Genomic DNA, 14,481 nt, shown 5'->3' with positions numbered 1-14,481 from the left:
CTGTTCTCGGCAGGGTTCCTTGGGGCACAGGTCTTACGTATCTGATATCTTTCGACAGATTTACCTCTAAGCATTTCACATTTCTAATGCTACTTTAAATGGTGTTTTTAGTTTCAATTTCCAATTGTTTTTGCTAGTATACAGGAAAAGAGTTGATATTTTTACGTTTACCTTATGTTCTGCAATCATGGATTGTCTAGAGTGATGTGGTGGAGCCTCATGACAGCTGCCTCCAGGGGACATCTCCCAGGATGTCCTCTATCACCTCCACCTGCTCCATCAGGTCTGTCTGTGACACTTACCAGGGCAGAATTTGATCAATATTAAGCACTCAGAAGTGCTTGGCCAAAATGCGCTCATCCTGCAGTGGAAGGCCCCAACCTTCCCAGAGCTGGGAGAGACCCAGAGAGAGTGGTGAGCTCCAGAAGACTGGTCAGAACCCTGCTCAGGAAGCCCATGCTGTTGTCGAATCCCTGGCTCCCTTCCTATACACACTTCACAGGTGGAAGCATCCTTGTGAAATCCAGGCTTGCAGAGGCTCATGGAAACATCACCCTCTGAGCTACTGCAGAAGACAGAGTAGTGGTAGCAGTAAAAGTGTGATAGTAATAGCAGCAGCAGTAACAGCAATAGTAGTACTATCGCTCTTTTTAAAGCTGCCAGCTCAGTAATGGTAACGTATTACTTCAGTCAACAAAAAGTGAGAATTCTGCTGCCCGGACACAGGGGTTAAAACAACATGACTCAAACAGCTTACCCTGTAGTGCATAATTTGACAGTTCACACAGCCTTTAATAACTGCTGAGGGAGGGGGAATTTGGGGGCTGGGAGGACCAGAGAAGCAGCACTCAAATCAGCCCAGTGGACCCTCACACGGTGTCCCAGAGGAAGGGATGCTTGAGTTTGTCAACTGAAAAAAATAATGTAGGAGGCTGTGAATGAGAACAGAGTTGTTTTTTTTTTTTTATTTTTTGAGAACAGAGTTTATCTAGGGTTTTGTTTAGTGTGGCCACCTCCATGAATGTCTTAGCTGGATCTTCTAGATAACTTACTGCAGTTTCTACATCAACTCTTGCTGTTTCTTCTTGCACTTTTATATTATGGAGACGGCTTCTTTCCTTAAACCTCATGAACCAACCTCTGTTAACTTCAGACTTATCTTCTGCAGCCTCCTTGCCTCTCTCAGCCTTCCCAGAATTGAAGAGAGTTGTGGTCCTGCTCTGGATCAGGCTTTGGCTTAAGGGAATGTGGCGGCTGGTTTGATCTTCTATCCAGACCACTCAGGCTTTCTCCATACCAGCAACAAGGCTGTTTTTCTCTCTCATCATTGGTGTGTTCACTGGTGCAGCAGTTTTCATTTCCTTTAAGAACTTTCCGTTTGTATTCATGCACAACTTTGGTAACTATTTGGCACCGTGAAAGTGAAAGTGTTAGTCGCTGAGTCGTGTATGACTCTTTGTGACCCCATGGACTGTAGCCTGCCAAGCCCTTCAGGATCCTCCGTCCATGGGATTTTCCATGTAAGAATACTGGAGTGGATTGCCATTTCCTTCTCCAGGGGAACTTCCCGACCCAGGGATCGAACCCGGGTCTCCTGCATTGCAGGCTGACTCTTTACCATCTGAGCTACGAGGGAAGCTTCTGGGCTGTTGACATGCTATTCTCAGTGACCTGAATCATTTCTAGCATTTGATTTTAAAATGAAGATGTGCGACTCTTCCTTTTACTTGAACACTTAGAGGCCATTGCAGGGCTGATATCTGGCTTATTTCAATATTGTTGAGGCCTGAGGAGAGGAGGAGAGAGCAGTGAGAACAATACAACATTTATGGGTTAAGTTCACCACCTTATATGGGCACAGTGCTTGGCACCCCCTAAACTGCAATAGTAACATCAAAGATCACTGATCACAGGTCGTGACGACAAATATCATAATGAGGATGTTCCTAATATTGGGAGGATTACCAGCACGAGGCACAGAGATGCCAAGTGAGCAGATGCTGCTGGAGAGGCGGCGCTGATGGACCTGCTCGTGCAGGCTTGTCACAACCTTCAATTTGTTAAAGAACATCCACCATCTGTGAAGTCTCATGAAATGAGGTCTACCTATATCGCAAAAGTGAAGTAGTGTCCTTTCCTGCAAACGGCACCCTGTGACCTCCCACAGAGGAAGAGCAAAACCATCACTGGCTCCTGTTTCCTGGCTAGAGTTGCACACGAGTATGATCAGGGGCCAGTTTTTCAAATCACTGACAGATTGAGGACACTGGAACTAGAAACAGAGAACAAAAGATTCCAGGGGAAAATTGTACAAAATGAGCTTAATTTTCCAACAAATGTGATTACTTTGGTCCGTGAAATATTAAGCTTGAACATATAAAATTGCCATTTTTTTAGGTCAAAACCAGTTGAATATCTGCTGAAATCTTCAATTTCCTATAGTTCAACTTGATTACACATCAGATCAGATCAGATCAGTCGCTCAGTCGTGTCCGACTCTCCGCGACCCCATGAATCACAGCACGCCAGGCCTCCCTGTCCATCACCAACTCCCGCAGTCCACTCAAACTCATGTCCACAGAGTCGGTGATGCCATCCAGCCATCTCATTCTCCGTCGTCCCCTTCTCCTCCCACCCCCAACCCTTCCCAGCATCAGAGTCTTTTCCAGTAAGTCAACTCATCGCATGAGGTGGCCAAAGTATTGCAGTTTCAGCTTTAGCATCAGTCCCTCCAATGAACATCCAGGATTGATCTCCTTTAGAATGGACTGGTTGGATCTCCTTGCAGTATAAGGGACTCTCAAGAGTCTTCTCCAACACCACAGTTCAAAAGCATCGATTCTTCGGCGATCAGCCTTCTTCACAGTCCAACTCTCACATCCATACATGACCACGGGAAAAACCATTGCCTTGACTAGACGGACCTTGGTTGGCAAAGTAATGTCTCTGCTTTTTAATATACTATCAAGATTGGTCATAACTTTCCTTCCAAGGAGCAAGCGTCTTTTAATTTCATATTCTAATTATTCTTATATCCCCAAATGTATATATAGCTCAGTTATATCTATATAATTCAATTATATATCTTAAACATATTCCAATTATATACCCATATCTTAATTTTTTATATAACCTAACTATAAATTAATTATATTAGTTGAGTATATATGTAATTTACAAATTATATGTAATATAATCTGTATCTTAATTATATATTCTAATCAAATATATACTAAAATTAGAAGATATACATCTATTACACACAATTAGAAGAAACATAAAATTAGAATATGTATATATATTTCATATATACAGAGGTATACAGATATCCTAATTCTGTCTTCTAATTTTTTCTTTATTCTAATTTTAAGATATATCCTAACTATATATACGTGCCCTCATATCTCCTAGTTTTAGATCATCTTAATATTATACACATCCTAGTTATATGCACATACACTCAGATGATCCTGAATTTGAGGTCTGGTTGGTAATGAAAATTGAGAAAGGGCTTATGTGGACACAGCAGTACATTGCCATCTCACCAAACAAACAAGGTCGTTAAGAACTGAAAACCAAAAACCAAACCAGAAGGGTTTGTAGGACAATTTATCCTGTTAATCTCAAAGCATTACCAGCCACGATGGATTTGTGAATGTATAAGACCACACTGCCCCCTTGTGGTTTCATATGGCACTGCAGCTGTTTGGAGGTTCAGTTCAGTTCAGTTCAGTTCAGTCACTCAGTCGTGTCCGACTCTGCGACCCCATGAACCACAGCACGCCAGGCCTCCCTGTCCATCACCAACTCCCGGAATTCACTCAAACTCATGTCCATCGAGTCGGTGATGCCATCCAGCCATCTCATTCTCTGTCGTCCCCTTCTCCTCCCGCCCCCAATCCCTCCCAGTATCAGAGTCTTTTCCAGTGAGTCAACTCGTCGCATGAGGTGGCCAAAGTATTGCAGTTTCAGCTTTAGCATCAGTCCCGAGCTCCTTTAGAATGGACTGGTTGGATCTCCTTGCAGTCCAAGGGACTCTTCAAGAGTCTTCTCCAACACCACAGTTCAAAAGCATCAATTCTTTGGCGATCAGCTTTCTTCACAGTCCAACTCTCACATCCATACATGACCACGGGAAAAACCATTGCCTTGACTAGATGGACGTTTGTTGGCAAAGTAATGTCTCTGCTTTTTCATATGCTATCTAGGTTGGTCATAACTTTCCTTCCAAGGAGTAAGCGTCTTTTAATTTCATGGTTGCAATCAGCATCTGCAGTGATTTTGGAGCCCAAAACAATAAAGTCTGACACTGTTTCCACTGTCCCCATCTATTTCCCATGAAGTGAGTCTTCATTCCAATCCCAAAGAAAGGCAATGCCAAAGAATGCTCAAACTACCGCACAATTGCACTCATTTCACATGCTAGTAAAGTCATGCTCAAAATTCTTCAAGCCAGGCTTCAGCAATATGTGAACCGTGAACTCCCAGATGTTCAAGCAGGTTTTAGAAAAGGCAGAGGCACCAGAGTTCGGAGGTTAACCACACAGATATTTATGGTTACTGATTTACTCTTTCCTTTTGTTTAAATTGCTGTTAGTGTTGTTCAGTCTCGAAGTCATGTCCAACTCTTTGCGACTCCATGGACTGCAGCACACCAGGTTTTCCTGACTTTCACTACCTCCAGAGTTCGCTCAAACTCATGTCCGCTGAGTTGGTGATGCCGTCCAAACGTCTCATCCTGTCGCCCCCTTCTCCTCCTGCCCTCAGTCTTTCCCAGCATCAGGGTCTTTACCAGTGAGTCAGCTCTTCGCATCAGGTGGCCAAAGTATTGAAGTTTCAGCTTCAGCATCTATCTTTCCAGTGAATATTCAGGACTGAACTCCTTTAGAATGGACTGGCTGGATCTCTGTGCAGTCCAAGGGACTCTCAAGAGTCTTCTCCAACACCACAGTTCAAAAGCATCAATTCTTCGGCGATCAGCTTTCTTTATAGTCCAGCTCTCACATCCATACATGACCACTGGAAAAACCATAGCCTTGACTAGACAGACCTTTGTTGGCAAAATAACGTCTCTGCTTTTTAATAAAGTCCTGCCGTCATCATTAGAGAGCTGAGAACTTGTGCCCTCTGACAGAGAGTCTTCACAGAGGGAGAGTGGCCCCTACACTTGTGTCACCTCCGTTCCCTGAAGTCACGGCAGCCACAGGGCAGAAGATCCCCTGGAGAAGGGGAAAGCTCCCCACTCCCGTGTTCTGGCCTTGAGAATCCCAATGACTGTATAGTCCGTGGGGTCACAAGAGTAGGACATGACTGAGTGACTTTCACTTTCACTTTTTTTTAACACGTATATTTTTATATAGTTGAGCTTGTATACTAAATACTGTCTCATGCACTTTTGCTTACCATATGCTTTCCTTTGTTATTAAGTTATTCTTAAATACAAATTTTAAAAGCTACACATTTTGTTGGACACAAATATACTTCTCTTCTCAACTGCTGAATATTTTCTTTGTTATTAATAGTCTGGGCTGCATATCTTTATTTGACCACTTCGTACTGATTCCTAGAAGCAGGTATTTTTATGATGATTGATTCACTTTCCCAAACTGCTTTAAAAAAATATTACACCAAGTATATTTGTAATAGTTTTACATATTAATATCTTAATATTTTTGTCAATATAACTTCAGTTTTTTATTTTTACTTTGACATCCACTCTGATAGTAACATAGCTATCAACTCATGCTTCCCTTTTGTTTACCTCACACATCTTTGCTTGTATCATTTTTAGATGTGTCTCTAATGATACATATAACCGTCATTATTATTGATCCAATTGAAAGTCTCTGCCTTTTTGCAGGATAATTTTTTTATCATAATTGCCATAGGTTTTGTTCTTTCTACTTTTTGACTGTTTCCCTTTTTTCTTATCTTTGGTCCAAAGAGGATCTTTTGCTTTTGTCTTCTGTAGTGGTTTATGCTATTTTTCACAGAAATTCAGCTATTATTTTAACTATATGGTCAAAAAAACTGTCCTTATATACTGCTTTGGTCCTGTGGTCCAATTTAACAAACACATAAAAACTGGAAATGGAGAGATAGATTTGATTATAGATACTCCAAAGCCCTTAAAATTGTTGATACAATTATTTATAGCCTCTTACAATCTTTTTTACAGTATTAATGTCATTAATATTACCTTCTTAAAATTCAGAGAGAATGAAGATAAACTTCAGTTCAACCCAAGTTGAAGTATATTTTAGGAAAACAGCGTAATAATTAATTTGGCTCCTGTTCAATGTATGAGTGCTAGTCACTCAGTCATGTTGGACTCTTTGTGACCCCATGGACTGTAGCCCACCAGGCTCTTCTGTGCATGGAATTTTCCAGGCAAGAATACTGAAATGGATTGCCATTCCCTTCTCTAGGGGATCTTCCCAACCCGGGTCTCTTGCATTACAGTCAGATTCTTTACTGTCTGAGCGACCAGGGAAGCCCATACAATGCATACTATTATGAAAAAAAGGACAGTTATGAGCCTATTAAAATAGCATTAAATGAGTAACACTAAAGGCTGAACAGCAAACATTACATTTTAAAAATCCTCAAAGTTAACTGAGTGTGTGCATGACAACACGAAAATTACCAAGTGTAGCACAACGGTGTGGAGAAGGCAATGGCACCCGCTCCAGTGCTCTTGCCTGGAAACTCCCATGGATGGAGGAGCCTGGTGGGCTGCAGTCCGTGGGGTCGCTGAGGGTCAGACATGACTGAGCGACTTCACTTTCACTTTCACACATTGGAGAAGGAAATGGCAACCCACTCCAATGTTCTTGCCTGAAGAATCCCAGGGATGCGGGAGCCTGGTGGGCTTCCGTCTATGGGGTCGCACAGAGTCGGACACGACTGAAGTGACTTAGCAGCAGCAGCAGCAGCACAACGGTGAACTGTGGATGGGATCCGGTAAGACACGCAGGGACTACCAACAAATCTGTCATATTTTGTTTCTCAGAAATAACCTTGAGCAACAACATACTTAACATTAGATGAAGTGGAGTGGTGGTGACACAGTGTTCACTCAGTCACTCTCTCATTTGTATATTTACAATATTTCAAAATAAATGAAAAAAAAAGTGGTTTAACAGAAAGTGTGTTTTGGCCAGAAACTCAGGAACAAGGACCCGAAATGCCTGAAAGCGTAGAGGAAGAGCTCTGCAATTTTCTTTTTCTCTGTCTCTCTCCCAGCCGTGCTCTGAGGGCAGCGCAGTTGCACCGCGGTAAGTCCTCTGGCTTCGTTTCTTCAGCCACACTGCACAGCACACGCAGCCTTCCCTCATCAGGAACTGGACCCAGGCCTCCCGCTTGGAAGTACACAGTCTTATCAACCACTGGACCACAGTCCTAAGCAGCTAAATTCCCAAGAGAAACTTTGTTTCTCAGGCAAGAGGAACTGAGAAAAGAGGCCCCTGTGGTGTGGAAAGTATGGGGGCATGCCCTTTTTTACATCTTTTCTTTTCTGCTACATTGCCTCAAAGGCAGCACCCGTTGTATGGTACTATAAGGTATCGGCAAGGGGAAGGAACAGGGACTCTGGAAAATGGGAGTAGGGTGTCGGCTGTGTCCTAAGAGAGAAAGGAAATCCCTTGTTCTGGATAGGAACCAGCACGTTCATATCCAGAACGGGGGCTGCGGCTCACCCCTGGGCTGGGCACGAATGGGCAGCCTCAAAGGAGAACCGCAGACGCCCTGGAGATTAACTGACCCTGGGACTATGCCCACAGTGAGTGAGACAGGACCTGCAGTCTGAACCCAACCGAGCGAACTGCCTGTTAAACACACAAACAAAATCAACCTTCTACAGAGGATTTCTATACGATCTAGAATCTCACAACACAGTATTCAAAATTCTAGGATACAATCAAAAACTACTCAACATGTACCCACAAAAGATAACCAATTTCAGAAGAAAATATAAGGAAAAGATACCAATTGTACTGATGACCCAGATATTAGAATTAGTAAACATATTTTGAATCAGCTATTATGACTATGTTCCATAAGGTAAACAAAAATACTTTTCAAATAAGTGGGAAGATAAAAGTTCTCTGCAGAGAGGACTTTTCCTGGAGGTCCTGTAGTTAAGAACCCACGTGCCAATGCAGGAGACACGGCTTCAATCCCTGCTCTGGGAAGATTCCGCATGCCATGGAACTAAGCCATGCCCCACAACTACTCAGCCCGAACACCCCACCTCCTGAAGCCTGCAAGCCACACTGCCTGTGCTCCCCAACAAGAGAAGCCCACGCACCACAAGCAGACAGCAGCCCCGGCTGGTGCAACTAGAGAAAGCCTGTGTGCAGCAACAAAGACCCAGATCAGCCGAAAACAAATCAATGAGTGAATGAGCAAATAAATAACTTTTTAAAGTTCAGCAGAGAAAGGGGAAATATAAAAAAGATAAAGGGATTAAGAAGAATGAAACAGTTATTCAGGACCTCTGGGACAATATCCACAATATTTGTGTTACTCCAGAAAAAAAGATTGGCCCAGAAAAACATATTTGAAGAAATAATGGTCAAAACTTTTCAAATTTGGTGAAGACATCAATGTATAGATTTAATAAGATCAGAAAATCTCAAACAGGATAAATTAAAAAAAAAACCAAATACGTGTCCAAACACATCGTAATCAAACTGCTGAGAACCAAAGAGAAAAAGAAATTCTGAACGCAGCCTCAGAAAAACAAGAGAATGTTACACAGAGGGGAACAGAGATGCAAATGACTACCAACTTCTCATCTGAAATCACAGGGGTGAGAAGACAGAGAACAGCGTTAAAAGTGCTGAAAAGTCTAAAAAGAAACAGGTATGCTTAAAAACACATGATTCTTTCAGAACTTCTACTAGATTCATTCAAGCCACAAACTAATTTAAATGAGGCTGAAATCTGCCAAGCTATTGCATTTAAAATCTGGAGTTGTCCCATACCTGGATCTGGCAGCAGCTACACAGTTTGGATGGTTGTCATGGATAACACCCTTTCCCATGGGGGTGGGCAGAAACGGCAATTGACACCGCTCCACCAACTTCCTGATGCTCTCCTCTGCCTGGGCATAAGCGGCACCTACAACAAATCCAAATGTATCGGGCAATGCAGTCAAGCTGCAGACACTTACAAGAGTTCATGTGAGATTGCTCTTAGAACTTCTCAAAGATTCTCCTGCTCAGGCCTTAAACTCAAAACAAATCGTGACTTATGGTTTTTTACCTTTGGTATTTTAAAATGTTTAAGAAGGCAACTGTTCTAATTCCTCCCTCCTCCGGACAAGTAATAGTTTCAATTATCCTGAAGTACGTCTACCCACAAACGTTGCACCTTCCACTCCTGCTGTTCTTAACTGTTGGGGAGGTGCAGGTGGGAAAGCAAAGGCTTTGCTCCGACAGGTAAAAGCAGCCTCACACGCTGCTCCCCACCACCAGCCAACCAGGACTGCACATCATCTCACCTACGTACGGAAATTCTAACAAGGGGCCTGAGTTTCTACAGCTCTGTAGATCACCTCATAGGTTCCATAATCCACTGACTGGAACAGGACTAAACCCGAGGCGGTCCCACCATTTGTTTATTAACAGCTATGTGTCTGCAGGAATAACCGTGTCTCATACCCTCAACAGCACTGGAAACAACTCACTGTTTGGATACAGAAATGATTTAGTTTTTCGTGTTACCAAGGCCGTTATTTTAGCTATTTAACTTTGTGCTCTTTCTCAGAGTTAGGGAATATTACTCCACATCCAGAATTTATAACCCTCTGCTGAATCCAAGCAAACAGTAGTACATTCAGAGTCAATGCAATGCTCACCCCTATGAATCTTTTCTCACCCATGCAGGACGAGGAACACTGCCCTTTTTAAAACCCAGAACCCTCCTTGGATCCGCCTTCTCGCTCAGTATCTCGGTCCATTCGGCTCCTCTTCCTGGGCTGCCTGGGTTCTCTGTGTTCACTCCGTGACCAGTTACCCATGTCTTTTTCCACCGGGCAGCTACAGCCTCATCTCTTCTCAACTGTTTGTCCACGTCACCACACAAGAACGTTGTTGCTGTCTCCCGGAACCCACCTCAGTTCTCTGCACACACCACACTTACTGATGATCAGGTCTGTCCACCAGCTGCTGTCACTGAGTCGTCTCCGACTCTTGTGACCCCAGGGACTGTAACCCACCAGCCTTCTCTGTCATGGGATTCTCCAGGCCGGAATACTAGAGTGGGTGGCCATTTCCTTCTCCAGGGGGCCTTCCCAACCCATGGATTGAACCCAGGTCTCCTGCATTGCAGGCGGATTCTTTACCGTCTGAGACGTCAGGGAAGCAAATAATGACAAGTTCTAAACAGAATTGGCATTCTTTTGAAAGTCTAGCAAGATTTAGAGTTCCACTCAACGCTACCTTTCCCAATGATGACAAGGGGCTGCTTGGCATTCCTAATAACAGATGCTGCCCTGCACACAGCAGAGGTTTCTGCCATGCTAACAGGAGGTGGCATACAGCACTCCACATACTTGGAAATAGAGAGCTCTGTTAGTTAAAGGAGGCCAATTTTTAAACTTTTTTATTGTGAAAATATCAAATACAAAAAAAGTAGAAAAAAATAGTATAACAAACTGCATATACCCACTCTGTAGATGCCACTACTAATATTTTACATTTGCTTCACATGTACGCACATAAACACACATATACATTTCTTCCTAAGCCATCTTAAGGTAGATTATAGCAGCAAGATTTAAAAACTAAAAGATAAACACTCTTCCCTATATAACCATTATAGCTATAAAATCTGGTAAATCAACATTTATTCTTTAAGATCATCTAATAGCCAAATAAGCAATTCATTAACAGGAAAACAGAGCTAATGACTTTGCAATGAAGTAGTAGTTATTGTGGTTGAAATAATAAAAAACATACTAATTCAATATTTAATACTATGTGCCATGTATTTTCATTTAATATTCAAAATAATAAGATTAGGTAGTATCACTACATCCATTTCACTGCTGTGGGGGGGAAAAAAACAACTCCTTAGAAAGTAAGTAAGTTGCCCAGGGTCCCTGGATGGCACGTGGCAACTAGGCTGAAGTAAGCTGCTCTGTCTCCAAAGTCCATGCTTTACCTACATCACTATATTACCACTCACTAAGTCCACATTTTAGTACTACGATATGCATTAGTAAAAGAAATATTAAAACGGTCATAGTTATTCCTAGACACCAAATCCTCAGTGTTTTATTTCATTTACCTTTATCAATAAACATCATACTGTACAAACCTTGGGCATATAATACCAAAAAAGGACAGTCAAGTCCTTACACAAATTGCAAACCCAATAATCTTATTTTGATCTTCACGTTCAGGAATGACAAGAAATCGACACCCTTTCTGTCTGACTCTCCCGGATGGAAACCAGTCCCTGGTGTCCTGAGTGAACAGAAATGCCTGCCGTCACTGGAGGACCACCGAGCCCCTGACGGCAGAAACGCGCTTGATGTGCTCAGGGCGACGCATTAACCCAAGCAGCCGACCTCCCCAGGGGTGACTCGTTTACCAGCTTGTGGCACTTATTGTCCACTGAGTGCTTATTACGGAATAAGGGGACGTGGCAAACTGAACTAGTTTTAAATCACAGAGACAGATTAAAATTTTTTATGCTGTTATAGCAATTTTTCGATAGTCTCTTCATCTCTTGATTTACACCAACCATAAAGACTCTAAATAACCATACTACATGAGGATTAAATTTTTATGGTTACTGGAAGAATAATTTCAAATGAGGAGTTTGGGAAGCTCCAAGTTAGTATTTAAACCCCAAGGTAATTCTTAAATAATACAATTTTAATTAAGAGAATTAAGCCCTTTGGCCAGGATTCAGTTTAATCACCAAATCTGCAAAAGTGAAGACAAGTGAAAATTGTAATTTAGAAGCTGCTAGGTAAATTCTTTTAAAAAGGTAAGCCTATGGTAACATAATTGAGAAAGAACTGCAATTAAATATTACTCACTTTATAGAATTCCCATTCACCTGGAGCTTCACGAAGTCTGCAGGTATGTCGACATAGCAAGCACCTGGACGACCATAAATGCTGCTTCTCACCGCCTAAGATCATTACAAATGCAGGGAACATGTGAAAAATCTCCATCCTCATTATCACATCCTACTCAAAGATAACTTAAAATTGTGAAATAAATACTATTTTAATTTTTCTCAACATCCTCAGTTGATGCAACATCCTTAGAAATAAGCAATTTTAATTAAAATTGAAATGCACTCTATGGATTTTATATTTTTGTTTCAAAGGGGAGAGATAAGAAAGTACTCACTTAGGGCTTTAAAATTCATTTTTCACTACACTTTAGTCCTAGAAATTATCTACTAGGTTCTGCCTGCCAAGTTTCTGTAACATGTACTTTCACCTGCTTTCTAATCTTAATGATTTGCCAAAGATTTCAGAAACTGTGATGCTGTAACATGTGTCAAATAGTTTCTATTAACACATGGCTTTTGAAACAGCTTAAATGTAAAATCACACAATTTATTAATATACTGCTTAATCAACTAAGAGATGATCTTATATGCATTAGTACTAATTTTCAAAAATAATCTTACAGAAGTATAAGAGAAAGGGCACTCAGGGTTTCACTATACCCTTCTTTTTACTTTTCCATAATTAAAAAAAATTAAAAACTAAAGTATAGAATTTTGTTAAGGATTTTTGCATCTATGTTCATCAGTGATATTGGCCTGTAGTTTTCTTTTTTTGTGGGATCTTTACCAGATTTTGGGATTAGGGTAATGGTGGCCTCATAGAATGAGTTTGGAAGTTTCCCTTCCTCAGCAATTTTCTGGAAGAGTTTGAGTAGAATAGGTGTTAGCTCTTCTCTAAATTTTTGGTAGAATTCAGCTGTGAAGCCGTCTGGACCTGGGCTTTTGTTTGCTGGAAGATTTCTGATTACAGCCTCTAGTTCCGTGCTTGTGATGCGTCTGTTCAGATTTTCTATTTCTTCCTGGTTCAGTTTTGGAAAGGTGTACTTTTCTAGGAATTTGTCCATTTCTTCCAGGTTATTCATTTTATTGCCATATAACTGCTGATAGTATTCTCTAATAATCCTTTGTATTTCTGTGTTGTCAGTTGTGATCTCTCCATTTTCATTTCTAATTTTATTGATTTGGTTCTTCTCCTTTTGTTTCTTGATGAGTCTGGCTAGTGGTTTGTCAATTTTATTTACCTTCTCAAAGAACCAGCTTTTGGCTTTGTTGATTTTTGCTATGGTCTCTTTTGTTTCTTTTGCATTTATCTCTGCCCTAATTTTTACGATTTCTTTCCTTCTACTGACCCTGGGATTCTTCATTTCATTTCATGAAAAAATGCTCAACATCCCTCATAATCAGAGAAATGCAAATCAAAACCACAATGAGATACCATTACACACCAGTCAGAATGGCTGCTATCCAAAAGTCTACATGCAATAAATGCTGGAGAGGGTGTAGAGAAAAGGGAACCCTCTTACACTGTTGGTGGGAATGCAAACTAGTACAGCCACTATGCAGAACAGTGTGGAGATTCTGCAAAAAACTGGAAATAGAACTGCCATATGATCCAGCAATTGCACTCCTGGGCATACACACCGAGGAAACCAGAATTGAAAGAGACACATGTACTCCAATGTTCATCGCAGCACTGTTTATAATAGCCAGGACATGGAAGCAACCTAGATGCCATCTGCAGACGAATGGATAAGAAAGCTCTGGTACATATACACAATGGAGTATTCAGTTCAGTTCAGGCACTCAGTCGTGTCCAACTCTCCGCGACCCCATGAATCACAGCACGCCAGGTCTCCCTGTCCATCAGCAACTCCCGGAGTTGACTCAAACTCATGTCCATCGAATCGGTGGTGCCATCCAGCCATCTTATTCTGTCGTCCCTGTCTCCTCCCACCCCCAATCCCTCCTAGCTCAGCCATTAAAAAGAATGCATTTGAATCAGTTCTAATGAAGTGGATGAAACTAGAGCCTATTATACAGAGTGAAGTAAGCCAGAAAGAAAAACACCAACACAGTATTCTAACGCATATATATGGAATTAGAAAGATGCAAATGATAACCCTGTATACGAGACAGCAAAAGAGACACAGATGTACAGAACAGTCTTTGGGACTCTGTGGGAGAGGGTGAGGGTGGGATGATTTGGGAGAATGGCACTGAAACATATATATCATCATATGTGAAATGAATTGCCAATTCAGGGTCGATGCATATTACAGGATGCTCGGGGCTTGTGTGCGGGGATGACCCAGAGGGAGGATAAGGGGAGTTCAGGAAGGGGAACCCACGTACACCCGGGGTGGATTCATGTCAATGTATGGCAAAACCAACCAATATAATATTGTAAAATAATTAGCCTCCAATAAAAAAAATAAAAAGTTA

The 14,481-nt window shown here is 41.6% G+C and overlaps 1 protein-coding gene across 5 annotated transcripts in view; it reads right to left on the bottom strand.

Moving 5' to 3' along the window:
• Positions 1-795: 795 nt before the first annotated feature.
• Positions 796-14,481, bottom strand: part of LOC129552281 (2-hydroxyacyl-CoA lyase 1-like) — a 21,474-nt gene continuing 7,788 nt past the window's right edge. For 2 of the 5 annotated variants that reach the window (XM_088835218.1, XM_088835225.1), the window contains 3 exons: positions 12,056-12,150; positions 8,988-9,123; positions 796-1,786 (listed from right to left, as the gene is read on the bottom strand). In XM_088835218.1, the coding sequence (XP_088691344.1) occupies positions 9,024-9,123; positions 12,056-12,150 (195 nt within the window). In that variant the 3' untranslated portion in view covers positions 796-1,786; positions 8,988-9,023. The remainder of the gene's footprint in view (positions 1,787-8,987; positions 9,124-12,055; positions 12,151-14,481) is intronic. The other 3 variants (XM_088835207.1, XM_088835215.1, XM_088835216.1) reach the window with 2 other exon arrangements.

This window comes from Moschus berezovskii, chromosome 1 (genome assembly GCF_049115385.1).
Source record: "Moschus berezovskii isolate FMDL1 chromosome 1, NW_MosBer_1.0, whole genome shotgun sequence".
In the NCBI taxonomy this organism is placed as follows: domain Eukaryota; kingdom Metazoa; phylum Chordata; class Mammalia; order Artiodactyla; family Moschidae; genus Moschus; species Moschus berezovskii.
This window is presented reverse-complemented; position numbering and strand designations above follow the sequence as displayed.